The 16,486-nt window shown below is 39.3% G+C and overlaps 1 protein-coding gene across 9 annotated transcripts in view; it reads right to left on the reverse strand.

The window, feature by feature from the left end:
- The window catches only part of TP63 (tumor protein p63), a 231,035-nt gene that overhangs the window by 80,524 nt on the left and 134,025 nt on the right, over window positions 1-16,486 (reverse strand). For 8 of the 9 annotated variants that reach the window (XM_044919902.1, XM_044919898.1, XM_021692546.1 and 5 more), the window contains one exon: window positions 92-346. The exons of the other annotated variant lie outside the window; for it this stretch is intronic. In XM_044919902.1, coding sequence (XP_044775837.1) covers window positions 92-346 — 255 coding nt within the window. The remainder of the gene's footprint in view (window positions 1-91; window positions 347-16,486) is intronic. 9 annotated transcript variants of the gene reach the window in all.

Raw genomic sequence — 16,486 nt, forward strand, 5'->3', positions numbered from 1 at the left:
GACAGAGGAGAAGCCCCCAGGAGGGGGAGTGAAGACCCCCCTCAGATGCAGGGGTCAGGTTGAAGGGCGCACAGGGGCCCGGGGCTCTTACCGTCCAGGTGGCCGACTTGGCAGTGCTGGACTGCTGGAAGGACACGTCGAAGCTGTGCGGGCCCGGGTAGTCGGTGTTGGAGGGGATGGCGGGGGACGGAGAGAGGGCGTCGAAGGTGGAGCTGGGCTGCGCGTAGGGCGATGGCGCCGTGACGCTGTTCTGCGCGTGGTCTGTGTTGTAGGGGCTGGTGGACGAGGAGCCGTTCTGAATCTGCTGGTCCATGCTGTTCAGGAGCCCCAGGTTCGTGTACTGTGGCTGTAGGACACCCAGAAACCCCAGGGTTAGCTGTGTCAGCGGCAGATCATTGCTTTGAAAAGGCATCATCATTTGGTGCATGCATTCTACAGAAATTGACCTTGAATCTATGAAACCTCACAATACTCGGTAGAAGGACTAATTTGTGATACACAGAAACACCAAGGGAAGTCTGAGGCCTGCACGTGTTTTGTAATGACCTGCACAGATCACACAGCTTCATGTGCAGCCTTTGGAGACTGTGGTCTCCTGAAGAGCACCTGAAAATAGAATATATACAATGATATTGTAGTATCGCCTGGTGACAGACAGTAGCTGCCTATGTGGTAAGCATAGCATAGGGTAGGGGCTTGGAATTACTACACTGTACACCTGAAACTAATGTAACATTGTGCATCAACTATATTATATATAGTTGTTATATATATATATATATTTTATATATATATGTTATATATATATAATATATATTATATATATATATTATATATATATTATATATATTATATATATATATAATGTGTGCTTATTAACAAACTGGGCGAAAATGTCCAGTGCTCAGTAGCTGTATGGAAGGTCTTTAAAATAAATGAATACCACCTGCTATTTTTTTCCCCCCTCCTGCCATAGTATTCAGAATGAGAAAGACCACTGGATAGATATGTTCTAAAGGGGATTTAAGCCTCAAGTTGTTGTATATGGAGCAAAATCAGAGGTCCTCCAAATTTCCTTGTAGTCTTATTATCTAAATTCTGTCCCAGGGTATGAAGAATGCCCCACCGGGGCGCCTGAGTGGCTCAGATGGTTAAGCGTCTGCCTTCGGCTCAGGTCATGATCCCAGGGTCCTGGGATCGAGTCCCGCATCGGGCTCCCTGCTCCGCGGGAAGCCTGCTTCTCCCTCTGCTTCTCTTTCTCTCTCTCTCTCTGTCTCTGAAGAATAAATAAATAAAATCTTAAAAAAAAAAAAAAAAAAAAAAAAAGAATGCCCCCAAGGACTCAGTTCATCAAGACTGGAGAAGCATGGGTAGCAAGGTTAGGGAGAGCCACCTAGATATTTTTAAAGATAACACGCTAGTATATCATCCAAACACAGCCTAATTTTTCATCTGTTCTTTCCTTTTCTTTGTAGCAGTTTCTTCTTTGCCAGAGTAGAACATGTGTAAGAGGAACACCATCTAGTTAGGATTTACATTCTGTATTTGATATAATTCAGAAGTATGTTAGCTCATGTACTCCTCTGCCTGATGCTCTTAGGTGTTCTGTGCAAATGGGCACAGAGTAGGCACTTGATATGATGTGTATGGAAAGAATGAATTGACTTGTCACTTAATCTGCAAAAAAAAAAAAAAAAAAAGTATTACTATCAGAGAGCAGGGGGTGATTTGCTCAAGCATCAGCTAATAAGCAAAGAGTGGGAATTTTGAAACCAAATCTTCTCACTCTGAGTCCAGGGCCCTGCCCAGCACCATTCACACCTGTCAGCCTGATGAGATAATTCAAGTCCTCCCTAAACTGGAGTCAAACTAGACACACTTCCAGAAGGGACAACCACTGTACGGTACAGTTTTTCCTGTGTGAAAACTTCTGACACATATTGATCTCATTGTTTCTTCAAGTTAGCGAAGTGGAAAATAAAGCAAAAGCAAGAAAAGAAAAGCAGTCTCGTTGGTACCTGTTTTATAAAGGAAATGAGGAGTCTGGCTCTGCAGTTGAAGGATAACTCTGAGAGTCCCCAACCAAGTAAAACTATGGAGAAGAACAGACTCACAAAGAAATAGAAGCTGGATGAACATCGTAATTAAAGCCAATTATTTAACTAAACTTTAGGTATTTCACACAGGGAGGAGAAAGTACGAACTCCACCATTCCATTCAGTCCAGAGAGCATCTGTCTAAATGTTAAAGGCCGCATGTCCATTCCAGTACATTTATATATTCGCATTCCACGGCCGGATGCCACGTCCCCATTTGCTCTTCAAATAACTATTAATCTCTTTACACTTCTCCCCATGCTGACAAGAGCAGCTGTTTGTCTTGCCTTCTTTCCCCTCTGTCTTCTGCAGCTCCTATTCCTCTCCTGTCCTCCAGCTTCAGCTTCCCCTCTTGACAGGTGAGGCAAACCTTCAGGTGAGACAACTGGGGGGTGGGGGCAGAGAATAAAACCTGAGGCCCCACCAGGCGTCCACACCCCGCCCCCGGCTGAATTCAAGTCCTCAGGTATGCAAGCCTGCAGCAGCGGCCTAGGAATGGGATTGAAAAGATATTATTTGTGTTCAAGTTAAGGGTCAGCATGCAAAGCACTCCTGAACGTCCTGTAGGAATCAGATAATGCTCCCAGAGGCACGTGCTTCCCTACAGCGGTACAATTAGGGAAGCAGCCGGCCCTGACGAAAAGGACAAAGAAACCGGCTGAGCACTTTCTCATAGGCAGTAAAATGTGTGGAGCCACCCCTTTCCTCCTCCTTCCAGCTACACAGAATGGAACTGGGGCTAATTGTGGGCTTGGATGAGAACAAAGAAACATAGCCCTTTGAATTTTTTTTTTTTTCAATATATGTAAAGAGAAAAGTTTTGGGACCAGCTCTAAAAAGCCAGTGAACAAACACTCAGTGCTTCTCAAAGGACTTAAGAGAAATGGAGAATGCCTAAATGAGTAAACCTCAGAGGCACAAAGGAGACCCCTGGAATAGCAGGAAGATTGAGCATACTGGGTGGTACTAAAGAAGCAGAAACTGTATTCCCAGTCATTAATAGCACTGTAGGTGCTGATGGCTAAGCTTTTAAATGCCAGCATTTTTAATTCTATACAGTTCAGGGGAAATATTTTACTTAATAACAACAGAGTGTGCTTCCAAATCTAATGCCTCAACTTATGCATCATAAAGCTGGAATTCCCAGATGTAGACAAAGAGCTGCTTACTATCCAAGATAAGAATGGGAAAATGCATTTCAGTTCAAACTTTTTTTAAATTTTACTTTACGGAACCGTAAGTCAAGTAGTGTACTCAGGTGTCTTTAAAAAAAAAATTAAAAGCCTAAAACCAACACTACTAGCTTTTAATTTGCCTAGAACACAAACAACAACAAACCCACCAAAGTTAAGGATTGCATGATTGGAAATCTACATGGATACTTTGCAGAGCTTTGTTAAAAATCAGTGTCATAAACCTGCCATAGGAACGAGCATTTTGAAATTAATTTAAAAAGCATTCAGTTAACAGCAACAACAACAGTTTCTCATTTGCTTCTTTGACTTGACAAGAGAATGGACATGTTGACAGAGTAGGATTGGAGGCTGAGGGCAGATCAATGTAGCCAAGAAGAACATGTGCTATGTAGGCAGGACCAGCAAAATCATTTTTGTGGCCCATTGCAAAATGAAAATGCAGGGCCTCTTGGTCATAGATTATTGTTTCAAAATGGTGATAGCAGAGCATTAAACAAAACACAGGACCCTTTGCTACCACACATTTTTGTATATATGAATGAAGCCAGCTCTGTACCAGGTTAATGAGAATAATATTCATCCCTCATTTTCCACCAAAGTGAACATGGTCGGGTAAAGGCAGAAATGTCTGTGCTCCTTCCTTATTATAATTCCATAAACACAGAGGGAAGAAACTTGTGTTATGCTGGAATGCTAATGTAATGCCTATTTACAATGACCAGTAGAAGAGCCTCAGAAGTTGGAACCTGACACTTCCATGCCAGTCAAAAAAACTGCCTTCAGGAGAACTCTGTGGGGTCTCCTATGTCCCATGCATTTCTTATGTAACAAAAACTATTAGGATACTTGAAATGAAACAAAAAAAGTAGATTGTCCCTTTCTAACCACAAGGTATCTTGATCTTGAAATAAACTTAACATACTCTATAGATATTCAATGAATGAATGAATGAATGAATGAAAAATGTTATATATCTACACTATCATGTCTGAAAGAGGAGACAGCCATCTTTCTACAAAACCTGAATGGCAAAATGAATACAATTTGCCTGATAAAGTAAAACAATTGATTTCTTCTGAATTCAAACAGATGCTTCATTTCCTATAAAATAACTTTGAAATAGAAAACTCATCACTTGGACCCTAGGTTTTTTACCAACATCTATAACTGGAATATATTCAGGTTCACCACAGACTAGCCGATCTGACCACTGAAAGGATGAAACACACCCTGGTCCCTGAGACTTATACTCCAGGTAATCACAGAACCCTTGGGGGTGTTCTGAAACTTGGAACTGTCATGAGAAATGTAGGGATACCCAGGGGCTGAATCTCAAACTGCTTGCTTTCACCATTAGGAAAGAGTAAGTGTAGGTAAGAACTATTCCCAAATATAGAAAAGAGTATTTTCCTGTTTTTTCTCCTCTCTTATGCCTTTTGCATAAGTCATTTGACCAGTGCAATTTAAGGACTTAGACACAATTTGTGTTTCTGCAAATCTTTCTCCTCCAATGTATCTGTATAAGAGAAATTGTGTAAGTCCTACTTACCAGATATTGTTATCCGTAATAGCCAATTTATGGCAACATGGCAACAATAGCCAACAGTCTATGGCAAGAGGTTAATAAAAAAATGAGAGGGGGCGCCTGGGTGCTCAGTCATTAAGCGTCTGCCTTCAGCTCAGGTCATGTTCCTAGGGTCCTGGGATCGAGCTCCGCATCAGGCTCCCTCTCCCACTCCCCCTGCTTGTGTTCCCCCTCTCGCTGTGTCTCTCTCTGTCAAATAAATAAATTCTTTAAAAAAATAAAAATAAATTAAAATAAATTAAAAAATGAGAGCCAAATCAGGGATAGGAGAGGTTCCTGTTGGGATATAGAATCAAAACTTATTTACTTCCATTTAAACGTCCCCTTGTCACAGGAAACAATCACTTGCCCAAATTTTATTTGGAAGAAATTATATTTATAATCTATGATTCACTATGAAACAAGGCTGGGGAATTAAATATTCTTTGGCACTTACATTCCTGAATGGATCCTCGTATTGCAAAAGCACTCTGAACTTAGACTGGTGATGTGGGGTCTAAGCCCCAGCCCTGCCACTGAGGTGCTGAAAAACCCCGTGTAAGGTCCATGCACCGCCTGGACCTTCACTTCCTTTAAGGAGATTGATTCTAATGATCAAACATAAAAAGTGCGTCCATTCTAACATTCTGGTGGATGACCACACTCATCCACAAAGTTATTTTAAAGTGCCATGAGGTTACTTTCAAACAATGAGATAACTTTTGTAGCCAAACCTAGAAATCGAAAATGTTTCAGGCAGCATACACACGCTTTCCTCAGCTGAGAGGGCCTTTCACCTCAGGCTTCGTGGAGGAACTTTCGAGAACATTCTAAAGCCCCTCCTGGGAAAACAAAACAGTTTTCCTTATGACCCTGGCTTGACAAAGCATTCATTCGAATATGCTCTAGCAGACAGTACTACATTTTCATCCCCAAATATCGTCAGGATAGTGACTTTTCAACAAGCACTGCCTTAGGGAGAAATACTTGTCATGTTTTAGTTTTCTATCACCTGCCTCACCTGAAGGAATGATGGTTTGTTTTATGCTAGAATTGAACACAACTGAGTTAAAGTGCTCCATTCTCAGGCTAAGAAGATATTTGTGTTATAATGTCAAGTTTAAGTACCATCTTTCAACCTTAAGGATTTACTTAGCATCATATTTTCCTCCAGACCAGATTTTGTTCCTTGTAAAATATTTCCCTTCTTTTATCTTCCAAATGATCCCCCAAAGTGAACGTTTGGAGGTAAAATACACTGCTACCTTACCATAAATAACATGTAAGAATAAAGCACCTAAGCACACAGGACTTCTGACAGCAGGCAGAGAGTTTACTAGAAGGTTTTATGTTCTGACACAAAGTGCTGAGATTCCTTTGAGGTCTGAGATTCCGTAACTCAGGAAAGAGCTCCTGAAAAGCCCCAACCAATGCCAGACAACCGCAGGTGAGACAAATAAATACAAAGTGGGCTGATCAGGTGGACAGCAATGTCCACAAATACTAGATAATAGCATTTGAAAATCGAGGAAGTGAAAACTGTTGAAAACTCAACCCAAATAGATCCACTTTACACTGTGTAGAGCTCAATTAAGAAAAAATAAACTTTACATTATGATTACAGTCAGTACTTCCTTTTGGTAATGAACAAAATCATAATCATGAGTGCCTACATTCTGCAAGAAACTTTTGTCACCATCACATACCAAGGAAGCACTGGGCTGAGCAGAAAGTAGAAAGATCTAATTTTAACATTCAATAATTCTAGTTACAGATATGAAGGAAAAATTCAATTCCTTCAAAGTTGGAACAAAAATACGTTCGAGGATATTTTCAATCTGTAACAACAGCTATTTTGATAGCTTTATTTAGCAGAAGTAGTAATATGAAAAGAAGACAATACATAGTAATGAAAATTTTCAGTGAAGATTAGGCCACCCGTATGGAGAGCACACCACGGTGACTTTAGAGGCTCATCAATAGTGTCTCATTGGTTTTTGAAGTGAGTTTAAAATACTTAAAAATAATATATATCTATCAGACCATATAATATGTATGATATATCTGTCTTATATTATATATATGATATAATATATCTGTCTACGCCTTGTCAGAAATTATGGCTTAAATCAATGGGACAATTGAATGCGATTAACATTGAATCATAGGAGACAGCTTTGTTTACTATGACATGAAACTGAAGACACAGCAATTTCAATAGTGACAATCAAGATTTAAAAAAAAAATCAGGAACATATGTAGCATCCATATCCAATCCTCTCTACAAAAAGAATATTAGCTATTACTACTACTACTACTACCACTTTTAATGCTACTACGAATAATCTTCCTGAGTCCTTAACTGTGCGTTTTCTAGTCTTCAAGTTCTATTTATTCATTTAATCCTCATGAGCTAGGTGGCATTATTATCCTATGTTTTACACATATTTTATAGATGAGGAAACTGAAGCTCCACAAGATTAAGTGACTTGCTCAAGGTAGTAAGTGACAGAGCCCAAGTGCGAAACCAGTCAGTCTGGCTTGAGAACCCGCGTTCTTACGTATCTTTCATTCCAACTGCATGTAAATCTGAGTCACTTAAATTTCTGCCTGGCATTTTTAGCTAAAAATGACATACATCTTAAAAAAAAAAAGTTTTCCATATTAAAGACAGGCTATAAAACTAGCCATTCTTAGAATAGGTGTAATTGCAAAGGGTGAGAGACCCAGCTTCTTGGAGCTGCCACCAGAAACTCAGTGCAGATGAGATCCTGTCCCTCTCAAGCTTGAAGACCTTGAGCAGGTCCCTACTGTCTTAGAATCAAGGCCCCAAATCTTTAAAGTGGTCTATGCCACACTATTTGAAACCCTCTCCTTTGCTCACTAAAGAACCAGCAAATAGGCACTCTTCCATTTTTCAAAGGCAAACTCCTTTGGTCTATAGCCCTCACACTGGCAGCCTGTGTTAGTTCAGTGTCATCCCCCAGGAGAAGCCCTCTGCCCAGGTGGGTGTTCTCCTTTGTTTCACACGGTGATACCGCTCGAAGTTTCACTTGGCATCACATAATTATAAACGACATGAATTATCTGTACAAATATATATATATATATATATATATTTTTAAGATTTTATTTATTTATTTGAGAGAGAGAATGAGAGAGAGAGAGCACATGAGAGGGGGGAGGGTCAGAGGGAGAAGCAGACTCCCTGCTGAGCAGGGAGCCCGATGTGGGACTCGATCCCGGGACTCCAGGATCATGACCTGAGCTGAAGGCAGTCGCTCAACCAACTGAGCCACCCAGGCGCCCTGTACAAATATATTTTTTTAACATAGGTCTTTTCTGCACGACCGTAGACCTATGAGAGATTCTATCTTGCTTATTACTGAGTGTCATATCTGGAACAGAGTCTGAGGCACAGTAGCTGCTCCAGGAAATATTTATTGAAAGAATAAGTGCAAATCATTTCAAAATAAAAATCACTTTCAGAAGATAATCTTTTTTTATACTAACAGAACTAAGTGTTGATTCTTATGCTGAAGGAAGTCTACCTTCCAGTCCAATTCATGTTTTTACATACTACTGCCAAATGAATGTTAGGGTGCATCTCCAAATAATCTCTCTGACCTTTACTCTGTGTTTTGCTTTGTTTTGGTAGGTGAGAACTATGCTTTTAGCTTCAGCTTTTATGGGAACTAGTAGCAGAATAGCCAGTCCTGTCACTCACAAGGCAATGAGTAATACTTGGTAGCTCACACCTAGCTGGGAAGTTTATTAATGAGCTTCTACTTCCTTAAAACAAACACATACACGTTTTTGTGCCAAGGCAGTATTTTTTACCTAATGGCCTAGAGTTTGTTTCTCATGCATCTAGGTCAGCAGTAAGAGTCCAAATCTTTGGGGTCATATAATTATTCACTTCCTAGGGGTGGTGCTTGTGGCCAAATGCAGATTTTTTTTTTTTTTTTTTTTTTTTGGAAAGAAACCACCCAGAAACAAGCTTAGAGTGAGACATTAGTTTCTGGTAGATAGACCACAAAATTTGTTCCCCCTCTCTAATTTCCATGATTTTCTACCCAGTTAGCTAGAAGTCAGTTTAGAATAATGCCATAATTAAGGGTGTACAATGCATGTTTTGAGGAACTGAGATTGTACTTTATCAGACTTACAAACCATTTCTTGCAAATGGTCTAAATTCATGACTTCATTTCGCAGACCTTATAATACACACACAGAGGTTGAAACACCAGCCTTGATTTGCAAATAGAAAAGTAAAGCATGAAATAAGGAGTATGCTACTCCGTTTTACTATTCTATACATATTCAAATGAGAAACACTGTTTCATGCATTCTAATTTGCTTTTGCTTGTCAAGTTCTTTGCTGATTGCTACATTTTCCATTGTATCTGAGATTAAAGTTTTCAGTGATTTACTACGCTTTGTAATTAGACATGGTGACTTATGTAACATTGGAGTGTTCCTTTAAGCTGTCACTTTTAACTGCAAAATAAAACCAGTTTCCAGCTATGCAGAAGACATGCCTTACTTTGAAAAGACAGCCATCTATTCATTTCATCCTATTTACCCCCTAATGAAAGTAACAATCAATCAGTTTAATAATTATAACAGCTCCTTGGTATCTTGTTTGAACACGAAAAAACAAACAAACAAAAAACTAGGACACCATGTTTAAGAACAAAACGACTTAAAGATTTCTCAGACATCCTTTAATAATAGTAATACCATAGAAAATGAAACAGGAAAGTGTTTGCAAATCATCAAGCTTATTCACCCAGAGCACCCAAATCTCGTGATGATCGAGAGACATGCAGGGGACAAAATGAATCAGGGACAAAATGAATCAGTGTGGAAGCAAGGAAACACTTCTAAGAAGTGAAGGCAAAGCAAGATAAAAATCTAATCTATTTCGTTTTTTAAAAAATCAAACACATTCTCCGTCCTCATGGGTAATCAATTAAATGAAAGCAGCATACACTTTACACTGTTTACCTCTGTTAGAGTACAAGTCATTTCTTACTCAGGAAACTTCCCTGTCCTTTAAAAACTTTCTTGCCACTTGAAGTATAATGGAAATAAATACCAGGGCTCATTTAAAAAATGAGAGAGAGAGAGATTGAGAAAGACTTAGAAGATGTCAAGGAAAACCATGCCATTCAGAACATACAGGTGGAGACAAGGCTTCTACAATGTATGCAATCACTTGGCTTTTTGCACAGGTCAGTTACAAAGAGCTGTTTCTGTAAAAGCACATACAATATGCCATACTTTTATCTGAAGATACCCCTTCATGCAACAGCAACAGACACATGCCTCCATCACCTCCAGGGACATCGTTTGGTGGTCCTGGAGAGGATACAGAGATAAATGCCAGACATCCCCCACCAACCAAGAGTCTTCAGTCTGGAATTGGAGAGAAGGCATCTGGTTCACAGGGAGAGCAATGAGGGATGAACAGAGAAGTGTGGAAAAAGTTCAGAGGAAGGGGGGGGGTTATTCGGATATTTGGGAGGGAGGGGGCTGAGAAATTTTTAAGGGTGAAGTAGTCTCCCAGCAGGGCCTTAAAAACTGGAAACAATTTGACCTGAAGAGAAATATCTGGGGGGTGGTGTTAGAGTATAGAAAGAAGCCGGGAGAAGTACTTTCTCTGGAAACTTACTATTCTGATTTTCAGCCTTTCAAGCACTTTGGGACTGCCTATTAAAATCATTTCCCAGCCTAAGGCTTATTATGGGCTTTCGACTTCACGCAGTGTCACCATTTCTCTCTATGTCTGTCTGTGGAGTCCTCAACCTTAGTCTGGTGACAGTCTCACATGGTCTATTTAAAAGTAATCAAGCCATTCCCAAAACATCTGATGTTGCCTGTTGAGAGGGTAATGGTTTTCCTTTTAATTCTGATTCCATCAATAGAGTGACACTAATCCAGACTGATTTGAGTAAACAGGGCATATTCTCCATTGTCTCTGTGATCTGAGAAAGAATAAACTTGAGAAAGCTCACTGCCTGGATTGGAAATGGCCCCTTTGGGTATTTTTGTGCAAGCTTGAAAGGAAAAAGAAAATGCCTGTACAGAGTTCTTTCCAAGGCACGCTGAGTTTGGGGGTGGTAATTCTCATTGGGGTATTATACTAAACTGCACCTATTAGTGGCTTTAGCACCAATAAGAAAGTAGAACTATTTCTTTTGTAGTGTTTCCAGAAGAGCTGACGAGAGTGTTTCATAAATTTCCGCCTCTGGCAACACACCACAGCTTGACTCAAAATTCCCTCTTCCAGCTTTTATAGGAATTTTTTTTTTCTTTTTTTTTAACCATTGAAAAAACACAGACAAGATGCAATTCAGATCACAGGTTTTGCATGAGATACCAATTTACACTCTACCCGCATCCACTAACATTCCAAAAATGTTTTATTGCCAGTTATTCCCTCACCTAGAACCAACATGTACTTTACCTTAACACCAGTTACTGAATTTTAGATTGAAAGGTAAATATTACCTGGTGAAGCCATCTTGCCATCCACATACCTGACAGCCTGAATTTACTTTGTCTTTGAAAAACAAACTTAAGCAGGGTGTATAAACTTAGTCATTACCAAATAAGAAATAAATTTACAAATGGGAACTTCCCAAGATTTTTTTTTTCAGAATTTGAAAAGGAATGCCTTTTGAATAGAATAGGTGTGCTATATTAACAGACCAAGTCAGAAAATTGACTGTGGGGAAGTATAAAGAACTGTTTCTGAAAAGACTTTACAGGCACTTTATTTAACTACTTTGTTCTGCAAAGGAGGTTGTAAGCAATGTGGTAGTTTCTGGAACTTCACTGTTTCCCCTAATGTCTGCACAAAGTTGAAAGCAGGACAATTGTTTTTCAATATTGGATATTTTCAAAATCCACTTTATGTTAGTGGAGGGTTAGGTTTGTACGGAAGAGACAGGAATGAGATACAAGCTTAGACTTCCCCCCACTTATCAGAAAGGCCAATTCTCCCTCCTGCCCGCCTCTTTGCATTTAAATCAAGTCACTGAGTTACCTCCCCCAAGAACCTACCCTCACCTACCCCTCTATTATCTCCTTAATTGCCTATATTTTCTTCCTGGGTGAGATGGAAGTGATGAAGGAGGGTGTGGAAGGAAAGGATATTAATATGGGGGGGGGGAGATATGTCTTCCCTCCATATTCCTGTTCAAGTCTTAAATGCAGATGTGTATCCTCATCCAAAATGAAATTTGAAAAATTTATGGCAAAGATTTTTTTCATTTGAGATACCAAAATCTTGATTTCTTTATTGTTGCTTTTTGTTTAATTGGGGGTGGGGTGGGGTGTTTGTTTCTTAAATGGGACATTCATATTTGCTTCTGCTCTATTATTTCCCAATTGGAATTCTCATCTTCAACAAATATCATACTTGGTATATTCTCTCACATTTAGCTCCAGGATTACTATTGGCATTTAGAGCACTGACCAGAGAAACAGTTTTCTTATCCTGATTCTAAGATGACTATTTAATAAAGTTAATTATAATTAACATAAAAATACCAGTCTGAATTTTGTTCCTAGCTTTCATAATTTTGATAATTGATAATTTTGCTTCTTCCCTGCAGGATAACACTCGTCATGCCTACAGCATGTAGACAGAGTTTTGAATCTTGAATTCTGAACATTGTCCATGTTCTCAAAATATTCATAGGTTCGAGTTCTTAGTAAGATAGAAGTCCCTACCATATTTTGTTAATGTTTCTACAACAGCTTTCCATTTTGACATATATAGTAAATATAGATCCGTGTTTAAATCCACATTCTCTTTCCAAGTCAATATATCACGCTCTTTCATCTGGTCCTGTGCAGTTTTTCCTTGTATTTTTAGAAATTTTCTTGTCTACCCAGAATGGCCTTCCTTCCCCACCTTGGCTAAAATCTGGTTCTCAGATTATGTGAGATGTTACCTTTGTCATGTACAGTTTGAACCTATGTTACTGTCTTTGAGAGACTTTACTGTCTCTTCCCACATTCTGTCTCATACTGAAGTCGTTTATAATACCTTATGTGCACCCTAGAATTGTGAATTCTCAGACACCAGTGGCTGCCACTTACTCACCTCTGCTTTCCCTACAGTGCCTAACCCTGTGACTATACTTAATTAGCTCTCAGTAAATGTTGGGTTGTAAGGAAATGCTTCTTTCATGGGGGAAATAATCTAAGTGGCTTGTGGGTGGGATATCAAAACTACTGTATCTGTTTAAACTAAATTTATACTACTTTTCCATTTTGGGGTGGGGGTTGGGGAAAATAGTGATAATAAAGAGCAGGTCTTTATTTGTAGGGTGACCATATACTTTGTCTTCTAAGTGGAACCCTTTTGAAAGTGAAAGTGGTTCTATTCATGATTACATTTGAATAGCAGGCATAAATTAGGACAAACTGAAACCAATGGTTCCCAACTTACCCAGGGCAGAGACCATAGCTATTAAAGAGAGCAACACACAGAGAATGCCTAAGTTGTATAAGACTTTAGACACAATCCATTTCTACCCTTCCAAAGGTTCCAGAGAAGTGGTGAATATTCCTGCAAAACAGACAGCCAATGTGCAAAGCAGAGAAATGCATTTTTATACTGGTAGGTGGTCTGAAGCAAAGCCATTTATCCTTCCACAATTGGAGCACAGCTCCAATTATACTACTCCTCTGTTCAAAATCCTTCCATGGCTTATCACTGCCACAATATTAAATGTGACATGGCCCTCCATGAGCCACTCCATCTGACATTTCTAACTTTATTTCCTAATCTTTTCATGCTTTTGATTCCATCTGAGCTATTTCACATTGCTGAATACACCAGCATTCACCCCAACTCTGTGCCTCTGCTGACGCTTGTTTCTTCACTCAAAATCCTCCTTCCCTCTCATATTTCAAGGACTTAGAAAGTTCTACCTGACCTTCCAAGTGCAGCTGCATCCTACTTATATAGACTTTCTTGATCCTCCTGTTTCGAGGTACTCTCTTTCTCTTTGATCCTTTATATTATCTTGCTCACACTTCTCATAAGACAATGAGGATCTGCCCTGTATTATAACTGTATGTGCTCATTTCCCCTATGAACTGTAAACTTCTTGGTGTAGGAACTGTTCCTTACTCATTTTCATATCCTATGCATCATCTTATACATAACGGACGCTCAGTAAACGCTTATTTAAAAAGAGTAAGTCAGTCTTCTAACCTAAGTTTCTCCCCATTCAGTAGTAGTATTCATGACTACTGACAAAATTCAACTTAATGAAAAGGCATCAGTGAAAATTATAAAATGTTGAGAGAGGTAGCACATTAATAAACTCCATTTTACTATTTTCTTGTGCCTCCAAATTGTGTTCTTGGGAGATTAAGAAATAAATTCATAGCTTCACTCTTGGATCCACTGTTTTACCTTGACACTTCAATCTATTTTCTTCCAGAACCCAAATCCATTACTGCACTAGATGTTCTGCATAAGTGACTCAGTCCACTAAATTGGCACGACAATAATACTCCATCAGTCACCTGATTTTTTTCATCACACATTCAAAAGAAAATTCTGAGTCCATTGGACTTAGAAAACCTTTTGTCTTCAAAGTAATAAGACTTTCATGGAAATAAACAAGTTATTTTTCACAAAGGTATCTTTTGGTATCTATGTTCACTCTTCCTTATTTATTTTATAATTAAAGGAATAAATTAGGATATTCAACAGGGAGGGGGAGTTTACTTTCAAAATATTACTAGGAAGGGAGGACTTTTACTTATACTCCTCTATCCCACAAGCTCGGGTATCACCCAAAGTAATCATATGCACCTCAAAGAAAGCTCAGGAACATCTGTGGCAATGTATTTCTCATCCGTTTGACCCATATCCTTCCTTGATAAATCTAAAATCTCCTAACCTCAGACTTATACTCCCTTAAAAGGAAGAATATAGAATCCAGATTCCATACATACTCATTGTCTAAGAAAATTTTAGTAACTTTGCACTCAGAAGATGCATGTGGAATGATGAAAAGGCAACCAATATTTCTTTGGTTGCCATAGCTAACTAGACATTCATTCATGTTTCTTAGTGTACTCTCCATACCACAGTTGAGGATCACTGCTCTTCTAAAAAACAAAACAAACCAAACATGCCTTTTCCTTATCTAGGTAAAGGATAAGTGATTTATTATCACCACTCATTTTTCCAATAGTAGCAAAAGAAAGTATGATCTACGATCTATGATCTAAGATCTCTTTCTCCCAGTCCCCTGTGGGCTTGAGGGCAACCAATTGTAAAACAAGCAATGCAATCTAAGACCATAGCATGGAGTGAGGAACACAGCCTGGCTGACAGCTAAATTAAATCTGCAGCTTCTGCTTCTTCCCTACTACGCTTTTACTTATGGCGCTAACCATAACAGAAGCACAACATGGGAAAGCTTGAGATAAGACATTTATTAACTATTAAGAGAAAAATCACTCCCATGGGAAAAATGCCTCGTGGAGACAGCTTTAGGTTAGGAAAGACTGTTTCCCTTGACCATGCAGGCCCAGAGGTCAATTAAATGGCAAGCTCCTCAACTCTGAGATCTTATACTACTGCCTTCTAATTACTCTTCTTGCTCTCAAGTAGATTTGCACTTCAGTTCTTTACTTAAACTTTTCTGGGGGCATTTACGGTGAATTACAATAGCCCTTTCCAGAATGCATTCTATTTCTCTTGATATGAAAGAGAAAAAGGTTAAATTAAGTAAACGGGACTGACTTAAACACCTATGGCTCTCTGGACTACAGAAAGAGTGACCATTAACCTTGATTTGTAAAATGAGGCATCTCAGTATTTGAACCTTGAAGCCCGTTTAGTTCTACAGTACTGGAACCCATTCACCAAAGTACCTTTCCATCTTCACACAGAAACCCAGATAGAGATTTTTAATAAAAATGTCCTAAATGTCCCTCTAAGGAAGATTTGAGAGTTTCTGTCTGTTTCTCTCCGCCCCCTTCTCTCTCCTTCTCGCACACACGCGTGTGTGCACACATACAAACGCACACAGAGCCCAGTTTTTTGGCAAGAAAGTTAAACTAAAACTTAATCTGTGAGGAATTTCCTTTCCTTTGGGTCTCTCTCTCCAAGTCTGAGACCAGTCCCAGAGGCCATGTCATTCAAGCCTGGCACACTGGAATGGTGCTTGCTTGAGGCCTCTCTCCATTGTAATCCAGGGATAGCTCCTTCAGCCGTGCCTGTTACATCCTGCCCATGTTCTCCGCCCTTCCGGACCCCTTCCTGTTCACTAATAGCTTCCCCAAATCCAGCTCTGCTTGGAGGGAAAGATTTAGAAATTCGCGGAACAGGGAGTAGAGAAGGATCAGTGCTCTTCTATTGTTTTTGAGTTATCGACCCAAAGAAGTTACTAACAAATTAAATTTAAAAATTATTTGAAGTCAGAGATTGGGTTATAGTTTCAAAATCATTTTCACTCTCATGGGGAGTTCCATGCCTCTTTATTCTTAATCTGTCCAATTTTTAAACAATTTTTGTGTGATAATAGATCACTGTTTCTGTATTGATGGTTACTAATGAACGTTATCTCAAGATGAATCCTAAAACG

Source organism: Neomonachus schauinslandi, chromosome 1 (assembly GCF_002201575.2).
Source record: "Neomonachus schauinslandi chromosome 1, ASM220157v2, whole genome shotgun sequence".
In the NCBI taxonomy this organism is placed as follows: Eukaryota; Metazoa; Chordata; class Mammalia; order Carnivora; family Phocidae; genus Neomonachus; species Neomonachus schauinslandi.